The sequence below is a fragment of the Balaenoptera physalus genome (genome assembly GCF_965194825.1).
Source record: "Balaenoptera physalus genome assembly, chromosome: 3".
In the NCBI taxonomy this organism is placed as follows: domain Eukaryota; kingdom Metazoa; phylum Chordata; class Mammalia; order Artiodactyla; family Balaenopteridae; genus Balaenoptera; species Balaenoptera physalus.
The window spans coordinates 76539569-76552969 of NC_138890.1; the positions used below are offsets into that span (position 1 = coordinate 76539569).

Genomic DNA, 13401 nt, shown 5'->3' on the forward strand with positions numbered 1-13401 from the left:
CCCAGAATGCTGTCAGTAAAATGTTTATTTTCCGTCTTGATGTGAAGTCATGTGTCCACATTAGGAATACAACTTTAGACACAAGAAGGGAAAAGGGGGTATATATCTTTAGGGTGCATGAGTATTTTGTTTTGTGTTTTTTTTTTTAAACGAAACATTAAATGAATTCTATTTTCCAGAAACAAAGTGGTAAGTGTATGAAACCTAGTCCCACTTTGAGAGGGACGCGCCTCAAGGACTGGAGGGGAGGAGAAATGGGAGGAAGAACTAGACCAGCCTGCAGCCTCCTCTTCCTCTGGGCAGCCCCGTGGGGTCTGCCAAGCAAGCTGGTGGCCGGGTGGAGTTCTCCGTTACAGGCTGCAGAGAGGACAGGGCAGGTGCAGGGACGCAGCAAAGTGCAGATAGAGGCCCCTGCAGGACACAGCCTGGCAGAACCACACTGCCTCCTTTCCTACTGCCTTTCGGTACACACTTCTCAGGCACTGTTACAAACAATGAAGAAAACCAAAACACTTACGTGTGTTTTAAAACTTCCTCCAAATGCTATTTCTTAATTAGAATTTTCCTAAAATGTCCTCCATCGTTAAAATTACGAATACAATATATTTGTGTAAAACTTCCTATGTTTCTGACCACAAGTCAAGTGTATGATGTCACTAGACGTTTTTACAACAACTCCGGAGGATCGGTGAGCAGTGCTTCCGTATTCTCACTTGAAAATAAATGCGAACTGAGGGAGTTTCAAGTGTTATGTGGAAAATTACATACTATGCTGACTGCTCAACCAGGACTGAGGTTCCCTGACTCCAACTTTCTCTCCATAACACCGCAGAACTGCCTTATCAGAATTAAAATTATTCCCTAACCATGCAATTCACATTTTCTCTATTTGGGTCACATGAAGGCAATGGAATTCCAGAAACCAGTAGTAAAACCTGGTTGTACTCATTTCAGATTCATTTTAAGCTAAATCCCAAACTGTACTCTCTGCCTAGATTTTGGTAACCACTGACTATGAAGTAACATTAGGAAAATGGTTTTTAATAACAACTTTTCTTAGAAACAGTTGAGTGGAAGAATTTCCCACTTTGTTTATCTTTAGTGGCATCAGCCTAAATTTAGAGTCATCTTATCACTGAAAATTTGTTCTGATTTCAGCTGCCAATTCTTTCAACTGGTTAAAGGTGGCAGTTTCTTTCCAATATAAGCAAGAGATATAGGAATATAATAGAGCTTGTTCAGAAGTGCTAAAGTAATTGGCAGAATGCTAAAAGACTCTTACAGGGTCCACTCATTCCACAAACATCTGCTGAATGTTCTCTGTGCACATGGCTGTAGGGGTACAGCGTGGAATGAAATAGACATAATCACTGTCCTTATGGGGCAAGCAGACAGTCAAGCAAGTATACAGATGAATGAGAAATTACAAAATGCAGAGCACTTTGATGGAAACAAGTAGGGTCCTGGAATAGAGAACAGCTGAGAAGCCTTATCATGGAGATGACATTTAAGCCAAGACCTGAGGATGAGAAGAAGACAATTATGTGAGGATCTGGGGGAAAATACAAGAGAAAAGATGATTCTGTGAAGATCTGGGTAGAAGGAAGCCCATTCTCAAATGCCTAATGCAGGAGAGAATCTGGCAGTTTCCATAGTTCTTCTATCTAGAGCAGAGTGAGCTAGGGTGAAGGAGATCAAACATGAAGTTGGGGGAGGTTGTCAGGGGCCAACTTATTTGAGGGTTTTATTGACCACAAAAAGGAGTTTGGGTTATATTTTAAGTGAAATGGGGTATTCTTAGAGGGGCTTCACAGAGAATGAAATGGTCTGCTTTACATTTAAAAATATATCCTCGTGCCTCCTCTGGGGGAAATATGGGGTGGCAAGGATTGATGGTGAAGAAGGAAGTCAAAGTATTAGCTCATGGTTGTTAACCCAATGAAACATAAAGGTGGCCCGGCCTGGCTGGGGGCTGCTGAGATGGAGATAAGTGGACAGATGGGGATAGCCTTTAAGCACAGATGACTCAGGACCTGCTGATAGATGGAGGTGGAGATGAGGGAGAGGCAGAATCCTGGCTTCGGCCACCGAGTGGGTGTTTCAGTAAACTGAGTGCTGATTGCTGAGGGGGGTCTGAGGAGGAACAGGTTGGGGATGGGGATTCAAGAATTCCTCTTCAGAATTCCACAAGGCATCCAATGGAGATATCGAGTGGGTCATGAATTAGGAGGCTAGAGTGATGAGGTGAGTAGCAGCAGCAAGTACGGGGCATCTTAAGCCATGAGAACGAATGAGCTATCAACCCAGAGAGACTTAGAGATTGAGAGGAGAAAGGATCCTACTGAATACTTCCATACCACTTGGATATGTAAAGGTCAAGTAGAGAAAGGAGAGGAGTTGCAAAGGAGACTAAGGAGATGTCAGAGCGTTAGAAGAAAAACAAGGAGAGAGGTGGGATCACAAAGCCATGGGAGGAGAACGTTTCCAGAAAGGCACGGCCAGTAGCCTCAAATAACACAGCAATGCCAAGCAAGATGAGAACATCAGTGCCAACGGATTTGACCAACTGGAAGTTGTGACCTTCCCAAAAGAGGTGGAAGCCATACTGGAGATATTTAAGGTGAACAGGAGGTGGAGGACTAGAGATCGAGGTTCCGTTAACTCTTTAAAGCATGTTGGCTACAAGTGGGGCCTGGGGTGGGAAGAAAAAGGAGCAGAGAATTAGGGTGGAGCCACCAGAGCAGTACTGTTTGCTCGTTTTTTAAGACAGGAAATAATTAGAGAGTGCTTGTATGGTGCAGATAAAAGAGGAATCAAATATCCAGAGAATATCAAAGTGTCAAACCAAATGAAGAGAAGCAAAGCAGCTGTCCCAAACCTCAATTATGATACAAAACCCATTGAAGTCGGCTTCCTTTTCACCTCTTTACACATTCAATCATCCATCCTACCTCAGAGGTATATGTAGCACCAGCAGTAGGCACTGGAGATACCATAATGAACAAAATTACCCAAAAGAGATTTTATTTAGTCTACTAGAGAAAACTGATATTAAACGACATTACCAATAATTTTTAAAACACAGATATTTAAAGAGGTGGAAAAGTACAGGGAGCTGGGAGATAATATAGTAAGTTGGGAGAGTGGTTTTAATATAATCTAGGCTTGCACTGTCCAAATAGGAGCCACTAGACACCTGTGGCTATTAGGCACTTAAAATGTGGCTGGTGGTACATATCAAAGTGATAATAGCTTTGATTTATTGGGATAAATATAAGGTATTATTAAATTAATCTCATCTACTTATATTTTTTAATATAACTACTAGAAGAAGTTTAAATTATGGAAACGGCCTACACTACATTTCTACTGAACAGCGGTGGTCGCAGGAGTAGGGTGAAGGGCTGTGAGGAGGTGACCTTGGAGGCGAAAGGAGAGAAGGAAGGACATGTCACGTGAAAGAACACAGCACATTTTAGGAACCGAAGGAAGTCCCTTGATGAGACTGGCAGGCAGAAAGCAGGAGGAGAGCGGCATGCGAGGAAGCTTGCGGATCCAGGAGAAGAGTGCTTGAAGACCACATAAGAGTTTCCCACTAAGAGAGTTTCCCACTGTGTATCCTGAGAACCATCTTGGGGAACTATTGCTTGATTCTGAGCACAGAGTGACATGATACCTCATCAGGGACGATGGATTAGCACCAAAGGTGGCCTAAGTCAGCGCTTCTCAAACTCGAATATACACAAATGAGTCACCTGGAGAGCTTGTCAAGATACAGATTCTGATGCTGGAGTCTGGAGTAAGACCTCGGGGTCTGCATTTCTAACAGGCTTCCCCGTGATGCTGGTGGCGCTGGTTCCGGTCTCGGAGTGCACTTGTGAGATGCAAGGGCCCGAGCAATTGATGCCACAGAAGGGTCTGGACTTTTGGAGATGATTCTTTACTCTCTCCGAGGATCCTTCAACTATGAGATTCTAGGATTCTGTTTCTATTACTTGAGTTTTTTAGTGATTTTTTTTTTTTAGGGGAAGAGTCAGGGCAAAGAAGGTATGTGGACAAAGCACGCTCATTTTAAATGGGAAGAAATTGCCCATTGGGAGACAAAAGAAAAAGGATACACTTTCAGCAGGAAGTGGGGTGTTCTCAGAGACTCTATGAAGATCCCAAACCAGTAACAACCCTCCCTCTCCCCAGTCTTACTGTTGCCTTGATTGGGAACATGGGGCAGGGGAAACCGCTTCTCCCTAACGACAGGATTGACTTCTGAGAAGGAAGTCACTGCGGGGCCACACAAGGTGAAAGGCACTTTGCTTCCGTACCGGTTTTTCCTTGTCCCTGTGCTTCATTTCTTCCCCTTCCTGCCTCCACGATGCTTTTCTCTCTACTTCTGAGTTCTCATCCTTCCTTACTGCCGATTCCCTTGAACTCATTTCTACCAAGAGGTTTCCCCACCAGTTTTGAGGGGGGGAGGTATGTTTCTTAGAGTCCAATAAAACCAAAGCATGGGAAAGGAGACTGGGTCTCTTCCCCAGAGTTTTCTCTCCCTCTAGTACTGCCTCGTTCCTGACTTTGTTAACTCCACAACCTTCCAGAAAGTCAGGGAGCTAGGGGACTTATATCTATGATTAAACAAAGAGAAGAAATGTTCAAGTAGAGAAGAGGGGACAAAGATGCACTGTATTTAAGCTCTGCCGCTGCCAGCCCTTTACACTATTTTTGACACTACTAGAGTTTTATTTTTAATTTTTCTATCACTCCCTGCTCCTATCTTTCCCCACATTGACTTCATATCCTTTCTTTCAGAGACATTAGCAAAGTGTTAATGGATTAAAAGCAGACAGAGGGGGCGGCTCTGCTTTCCTAAGTTCTGTGGTTCATTCAAAGTGTTGGCCATACACATTCTGCAACAGCAGAAAAAAGCAGTGGAAAAAACTGCCCTTATGAAAACGAAAAATAGAACTACCCTACGAACCAGCAATCCCACTACTGGGCATATACCCTGAGAAAACCATAATTCAAAAGGAGTCATGTACCACAATGTTCATTGCAGCTCTATGTACAATAGCCAGGACATGGAAGCAACCTAAGTGTCCATCATCAGATGAATGGATAAAGAAGATGTGGCACATATATACAATGGAATATTAGCCATAAAAAGAAACAAAATTGAGTTATCTGTAGTGAGGTGGATGGACCTAGAGTCTGTCATACAGAGTGAAGTAAGTCAGAAAGAGAAAAACAAATACCGTATGCTAACACATATATATGGAATCTAAAAAAAAAAAAAATGGTTATGAAGAACCTATGGGCAGGATAGGAATAAAGACACAGATGTAGAGAATGGACTTGAGGACATGGGGAGGGGGAAGAGTAAGCGGGGACAAAGTGAGATAGTGGCATGGACTTATATATACTACCAAATGTAAAATAGATAGCTAGTGGGAAGCAGCCACATAGCACAGGGAGATCAGCTCAGTGCTTTGTGACCACCTAGAGGGGTGGGATAGGGAGGGTGAGAGGGAGACGCAAGAGGGAGGAGATACGGGGATATATGTATGTGTATAGCTGATTCACTTTGTTATACAGCAGAAACTAACACGCCATTGTATAGCAATTATACTCCAATAAAGATGTTTAAAAAAAAATTTTGCCCTTATGTTATGATGACAACCGTACAAAAAAATATGCCTCATGAAAAAAATACTAGAAAGAAATACAGCAATTTTGTTTTGGTAGCATGGTTAATTGTAGTTTTTACTTACCATTTTAAAAAAATGAATTATGTCACCTTTATAATTATAATTTTGTTAAACAAGAAGCAAAAATAATTATTTGACTAACATTCTCATCTACATGCTTTACTGTATGTAAATTTTTACTGTAGTTGAATAGATTTTTGTCATAAATGTTAGATTCTTTGCTGCATCCGGGTGAAGTGTTCATTTTCTTGATTGAGATCTTAGCAAATGTGTTTCCCGAATCTTTGAGTCCATTTTATATTAGATCATGTGAAATGGATTAATCAGCAGGTTTTTCAATTTAAACTGCTATACCAACTTTCATGCTTTTAGCATGAAACCTTAATAAAATTGAAAACAGGAGGTTTGTATATTTAACATCATCAGCTATGTCACAGCAGCTTCAAGAGGATAAATTTCATGTCAATGTATTATTTTCGGTGTTGGCCAAAATCCTTGAAAATCTTAGAAAACCATACATTTTCAGGGTTTATCACAAAATTTGCAGGCACAGGGCTAAAAATATAGCAAATCTGCAATGTTTCTAAATATACATCCAAAACAGCTTTTACCAGATACTGAGTTTAAAAAGTATGATTTTCCTTTACTCACTGTCACACAAGTGATCTTCTCTACTAATTAGGTATTGAAAACCCTTCAGGATCTCTTCTCGAACACACCCCAGGGCCATTTATTACTGTTACATAACCGAGTTTCCCAACCTCAACACATCTAAGTTCTCAGATGCAAAGCTGCATTAATATTTATATGCCTTCTTTCATAAGAAAATTATACAATGAGCTGAGCAGATACATATTTTGAAAGAATCACAAGACATTTAAAGCACCATGAACTGAAACAAATGTGTATTTGAATGTCCAATTAATTAAAAGAAGCTCGAAGTCAATGAAATTGAATATGTTTGATTTGAATACCATATGTCGATTTAGTATTAGTCCTCATATGTATTTAGTCCTCATACGGAGAAAATATAGAGCGGAGTTAACACGCCCTGCCTCGTCCTCCTTTCCTACATGAGGAGCAGGGATTAAGCAGAGAAAACACGCCAACATTTCATAAATAACTCCCTTTTAGAGGTGCAAATTTTTCACCTGTAACTTCCCTAAGCTAATCCTTGCCCCACTCCACTAGCCGCGTGTGGTTCCTCGGACTACAACTGCTCTTCAGTTGCTCAACTTCATAGAGACTCTGTGGTCAGCAGAACTGGTTTCAAATGCAGAACTCTGGACAAATTATTTGCCTTCTGTGGGCCTCAGTTTCCTCATCCATAAAATGGGTATAATAATGGTCCTCCCTCAGAGAATTATTTTGAGGACAAATAAGCTGTGCACAGAAGACCTGGCCTAATGCCTGGTACGCTGAGCACCTAAGAAATAACTGGGAGATCTCAGTAGCACCTGTGCAGCTCTAAGCACCAGCAAAGTTTGTTCTCAAGCTTCTAATTCCTAGTTCTTCCCCTCTCTCCTGCCTTCCTATGGTATCTGCAAGTCCTTCACACTTCTTTTCAAAACTTCTTTTTCTCACAAAAATTCAGTTTAGGCATAGTGTAGTGTAATTGATGGAAAAGAGTTTAAAATATTATCCTTGTCAGGGGAAATACAGATTTTAATAGGAATCCGTGCTTTCGGCTAAAGGAAGGGCAATCCCAGGGCAGACTCGTGGGCGCTGGTGAGTAGAAGGTGCAGGAATGCTGCCCCAGGCCTCTGACAAAACACCCTGCCATCTGCCTTTCTCAGCGCCCACTGTGGAGCTGACCCAGGGCCCAGGGATGAAGTGGGTGAGCCCTGGGCTCTATGTCTCATAGAGAGGCTCCCAAGGGCCAACAACCGGGCTCACTTGCACTCCTGTTCCTCTCAGAACACTTTAAAAATAACAGGCAGGAAGGGGAGGCACCAGTCTTGTCTTTGTAGCCCAGGAGCGAAGGCAGGAAAGGTGTGTGGTAAGTCCTGAGGTTGATCTGTGTGGTTGGTTGACAGGTTCTGATCAAACCATACGGGGAGCAACCTCGGGTGGAGTTCTGGGTGCGCCACTTTTAAGAGGGATGCTGGTAAATGCAACAGCCCCCAGAAAGCAAGAAGCATGAGCAGGATACACTCAAAACTGTGGAGGGAAATTTTAGTTTGGAGAAGACAAAACCAAGGGTGACTGCCATCTCCAAACACTCAGTGGCACCCTTGCCCAGGAGGAACTGTCCTTCTCTAAGGTTCCCTAGGAGAAAGCCAGGTGTAAGGGGATGGACATCTGAGGGACACTGATTTTGGCTGAACAAAAATTAACCTTTATGAATAGGCAGCTTTGTGAGACTGTGAGCTCCCTGTCACTCACGTGACGAAGTACAGGCTGATGACTCCATCAGGATAATAAGAGTCACTCCAAGATCTGATGGACTTTGGACTACATTGTTATTATTATTGGCCTTTAAAAATTCACTTATAATTAAAACATTTTCATTTAAATTTATAGGATAGTTGAAAGAATAAAAACAGTACAAACAACACCTGTATACCCTTCACCCACATCCATCCCCTGTCAACACCGTACCCTTCTGCTTTTATTATTTGCACTTTCTCACTTTCTCTCCCTCTTAAACTAGAGGGAGAGAAACTGTGGAGGGAAACTTTAGTTTGGAGAAGAGTTTAGTTTTTAGGGTCCCTTCTTCTACTGAGAGTTATGATTTTCGGCTTCTTTCCAGGTAATAAATAGCATTTTAGAAAAATTGGGATCCTGCTATCAGCGCTCTTCACATAACTTAGCGTAAAATCTGAACTCTGCGTACCATGACCCTCAGGGCCCTGTAGAGTCTGACCCTGACCGGCTCCCTGACCTCACCCTCATTTTGATTGCCCCATGCAGCCACATTGGTTTTCCTTTTCTTCCTCATCCATGCTAAGCTCATTTCTGACTCAGGGGCGCTGCGCTCGCTAGTTCCTCTGCCTTCACTGTTCTTCACTGGCTTTCCCATGGCTGGGCCCTAAGAACGCTCCCTGATCCCCCAAACCCCCCTCCCTCCCCAGCCACTGTAAGTTACTCTATCACATGCCTCATGTCACCTCTTATCACTACCTGGAAAAATCTGGTTTATGTCTTCATTTGCCTGCCTTTTGTCTGTCACCCCGCAGAATGTAAGTGCTGTGAGAACAGGGCCTTGTCTACCCCTTGCTTGTTACCCTGTCTTCAGTGCATAGGACAGAAAACACAGAAGTTATTTGAGGAATGAATAAATAAAAGAACAACTGGGTCCAAGAACATCTATCTAGTCAAAGACCTGTTAGTACAGGATGGGTGTTGACATTTGACAACCTACACAAAACAGAAAGTGCCTAACAAACTTTAGAAAGGTAAAGAGACACATCTTTATCCGGTAGAGTATGTTCTAAGTCACAGGAGGTTTAGGGAAAAGTTCCCCCAGAGGGTGTCCCATCCAGAAGAAGATGTGGACGCTTCTCAGAAGCCAATGTGTCTTCTGCCGCCATCTGTTCGAAAAGACTACCATAAAGATGGAAATGGTGCAAGTGCTCCTGGAGCAAACTCCTCCTAGGTTGTTGAAACAGGAAAGACTAAGGAGATGTGTTGGGGGTGGAGGGTTAGTTCCACATCTGCATGCCCATGACACTAACTGAGATTGCCTCAGTTCTTTCAGAAATGGAGGGTGAAAACTTTACCATGTTGAGATTTCTTTCGAAGCAGCTCACAGATAATTCTACAGCAGTGCTTTGGAGAGATTGATTTTTCATGTGTTTCTTTTTCTAGGATCCCTCTTGCTCTATTAGAAAGTGGTTTACCAGCCTCCAAATGGTCCATCAAATTGGAGGTGTACATGGGATTCCATTAAAGAGGCCTGAGTCTTTCCCTCATATATCCATTTCCTGTCAGGTCTAATTATCGGTGATTACCTTGAGCACTGGAGATTTGCTCTGGGTGAGTTTACAGGCTTCTGAACTTGAAATTGGCCTCCTTCTCAACCACAGAAGGAATGTCTAACATCACCTACTGTGGAAGTGACTACAAGTCACAAGACCTGGAGAAAATGGAATAAACCAGCCCCAGGAAAATTCTTTTTAAAAGCTTCGGTTAATTCACTTAACTTGGTAAGCAAGAGAAGCTATTTAACAGAGAAAAGAAATTTTCCACTTCATCGGTGAGGGAAAATGCTAGCTTTTAAAGTTTTAAAAGGAAAATATCTTAAAATTAAATTACTATCCCTAAGTCTAGCTATATGACAGTATATGTAATGGATAAGACAACAGACTCCAGAGGCAAACTCCCTGGGGTTTGGATCCCAGCTCTGTAACGCAACTGCTGTGTGACTCTGGGCGAGATAATTTACTTCTCTGCTCTGTGCCTCAGTTTGCCCATCTATATAATATAAACATCTTAATAGTACAATACTTAGCTCACAAGGATTTTAGGATTAATTGAGTTAATACGAGTAAAGGGCTTCCAGCAATACCTAGCACATTAAGCACTACTGAATTGTTTGCTATTATGTCTTCTCTCTTGCCCCATCTCCAATTAAAAAAAAAAAAAAAAGAAGAAAGAAAATCTTGTAACTACAAAGTACCTTCAGATACATCACCTAATTTTGATCCTAACAGTAGCCTGGCAACATTGGCAGAACAAGTTTCTTTTTTATTTTACAGATAATGAGTCACAGGCTCAGGGTCGTATAACCGATAGATGTCTGAATGTTGACTCAGACGGAGGTCTTTGGACTCTGAGGCCGAGGGCCCGTCCACTGCGTCTGCTGCCCTTGTCACTGATCACAGAGGTTTAACTTTGAACCTGGTGATGCCTTTTAAGGAGGCACATCCTGATAAGCCTTATGGCCAAAGCCTCTGTTAACCCCATAGATACTTGAGTGCATTTGAAATAAGAAAAATTTTTTTTAAATGGAGGTAAATGAAAACTTTTATTTGAACTTCAAACTATCTTCTATGATGTTTCTGACCCAAACATTGAAGCATTACTTTCACTCATACAAAAAAACAAAAACAAAAAAAACCAAAGATAAACAAACCTAGATAGACTAATTATTTTCCCCATCTCATCTAAACAAAATGTTGAAAGAAAACAAATGGCCCAAGAGAAAAGTAAATTAGCTTTGCACAGTCCTTTCAGTTCAAAAGGCCTAGAGTTCTAGCAGCTGCATAGGTAAGGACGATCTATTTATTTTCAAACACGATACACATAATTCTAGGGTTATCTTAAGTCTTCCATCATCCGTGGTTCTCAGGATTCTAGTTACTATCAGAGGTCCAGCTTTGGCAAGGTTAATGGTGATGCCTTAGAGTAATTACTTGGAAAAATAATAAACATCATTTCACAGTTTAATGCTATGGTATCATTCCCATCAATATCCTTTTTTATTTTCATTTTTGCCCATCACAGAGAGAAAAGTAGAGAGGCTTAATTTGATTTACAGAGGGAAAAGCAACCCTGAATGTACTTTTTTTGTCAAGGGTCGGGGGTGTGCAGGGAGAAAAGGTCAGCCAGCTGGTTTTCATCTATACGCCATAATTCTCTGTTTAGTTTACACTATTAAACTCCAAAGCTTTGCTTTAATCTTAACTGTTACAGTATGCCTTACTGCAGATTCTATCATGTCGCATCCCTGATAGGGTTTCAGACTTTGGCAAAGCACCATCCCCCAAGCTGGTCCTTGCCATATGGGTAGTAAATGCATCCAACATTTTTTCATTGGCGCCTGCATCATTATGTTTTGTCACCAATGGTTTCTCGGGTTTGCAGTAAATTGCTGCGTATACTGTGGTTTGGAGCTGCCGCGATGATCGCCTACATTTATTTGTATACAGCTGAGTCCTCATTAGGGCCTCCCTGTCCGGTCAGTCTTTGGAGGATGACCTAACATCTGTTTGTTGAGGGTCGGGGGTAAGTGGAGAAGCCATAAAAGAAAAAGAAAACAGAAAGCAGCAGCAACCAATGTGAGGGGGAAGGGATGCCAGGAGGAGTTCCCCCCCACACTCTAAAAGGCAGGATAAGGAGAAGAGGTGGGGAGCAAAGCTTACCTGATCTGTCTTCGTTTTGCGAATCACATCTTCGGCACAGTTCCGGGATGGTCTTGAGTGACGTGACTGAATACTGAATGGGAAGCCAGAGGAGGAAAAAGTGTAAAGTAGCAATTTAAAATAAGAGCATTACATTCACTCAATTGGCCAGAAAATCAAAACACAAGAAGTGATACTTGAGTACAACATATATCTCTAGAAAGTCTATCTAATTTTACCCTAAATGGGCTGCTTGGTGATGTGGCAGCATCCCAGACTCTACCTATAAGCATGTAAGTAGATGCAGATTAAAAAGAGGGCTGGACAGTCCTTTAACAAATAAGGTGGGGTGTATCCAGCAGACATTCTATCCCTTCTGCTACTTGTAGAAGATGGAAGGATTTTCTGTCCTTGACATTTTCCAGAAGATGGCCATAATATTTGCATTCTGAATCCTAAGAGTGAATCTATGTGTGGAAAAAAAAAAAAAAAAAAAGCCAAGAGGAGGAGCACACAGCTTCCTGCAGCACCCAGGGCAGCCAGGAGCTATATCTCCTGGACGACAGAAATGTCCCTAATGTGGCTACTTGCCACAAATTTTACTGTAATCTCCATGGGAAATACCAGGATAATGCTATGAAAAGTGAGAAGAGCATAGTTCTGTGTTTGAAAGCTCATCTGTTTCATGGATAGATTAGTCTGAATTGAAAGAAGCCACCTTGCAGGCTCAGTCCCAGCACCAACTCAGGGGCCGGCTATCAGGATAACAAATTGTGACACAAAGGGGCATAAAATCAGCAGAGCGACAACAAATGTGAAATCAATAGCTATGATGTATGGGGACGAAGTTTGATCCCAATCAAGCTTTCTTTGGAGAAGGGTGTTTTAAAACAAAATAAATAGGATGAACTCTGTCTTTAATCAAAGGCCAAGTCAGGTCCTGTCTTCAATCATACTTTAATTCATAAAATACAGCTTTCTAAAAATAGTTTGCTCTGTACCTTTATGGAACAACGCTCTTATGTAAATGAGCGTGGATTCTGAATGACTTCACTGTTACAAAACTGGAAGGGGGATTGAGAAAAAACATTTAATCTAAAAGAAAAATGATCATGGGAAACTCATTAGGATTATTCTAGCATTACAAGTGAGGAATGTGTAATTAGGACACATTTGTCAATACGAAGGTGCTTTAGTTAGCTTGATGTTGACAGATGAAGTGAAGTGTCTACATCGAGACCGCCCCACACGCCCCACCCCTGTGCTTTCCACCCAGCATCAGGACAGCAAGACAGAGGGAGGCGCAGTTGGAGCTACTGTCAGTTCGCCAATTGCACATCACAAACAAATTAAATTTCCAGTACTTCCAAGTCAAAAATGAAATCTCAGATGACTAATTAGAGAATTTACTCTTACCTGTCTGATGCAGTAACATCCTGTTTATGTCAGCCATTCCTCAGAGACTACAGGTGCTTTAGCAAACCCATTCACATACTCGAGGGCGGGAGGACTGCCTCTTAAGCCAAAAATGAACTCCAGGGATTTTATTCCCCTTTTATATTATGCTCTTTGGGAGTGGGGGCTGGTAACATAGGTATAGAAGGCAGTTTTCTTCTTCCTAATAAGTTACCTTATGT

The 13401-nt window shown here is 41.8% G+C and overlaps 1 protein-coding gene across 7 annotated transcripts in view; it reads right to left on the minus strand.

The window, feature by feature from the left end:
* SNCAIP (synuclein alpha interacting protein) overlaps positions 1-13401 on the minus strand; it is a 146035-nt gene that overhangs the window by 45525 nt on the left and 87109 nt on the right. For all 7 annotated transcript variants that reach the window (XM_082457849.1, XM_082457850.1, XM_082457847.1 and 4 more), the window contains one exon: positions 11786-11858. In XM_082457849.1, the coding sequence (XP_082313975.1) occupies positions 11786-11858 (73 nt within the window). The remainder of the gene's footprint in view (positions 1-11785; positions 11859-13401) is intronic.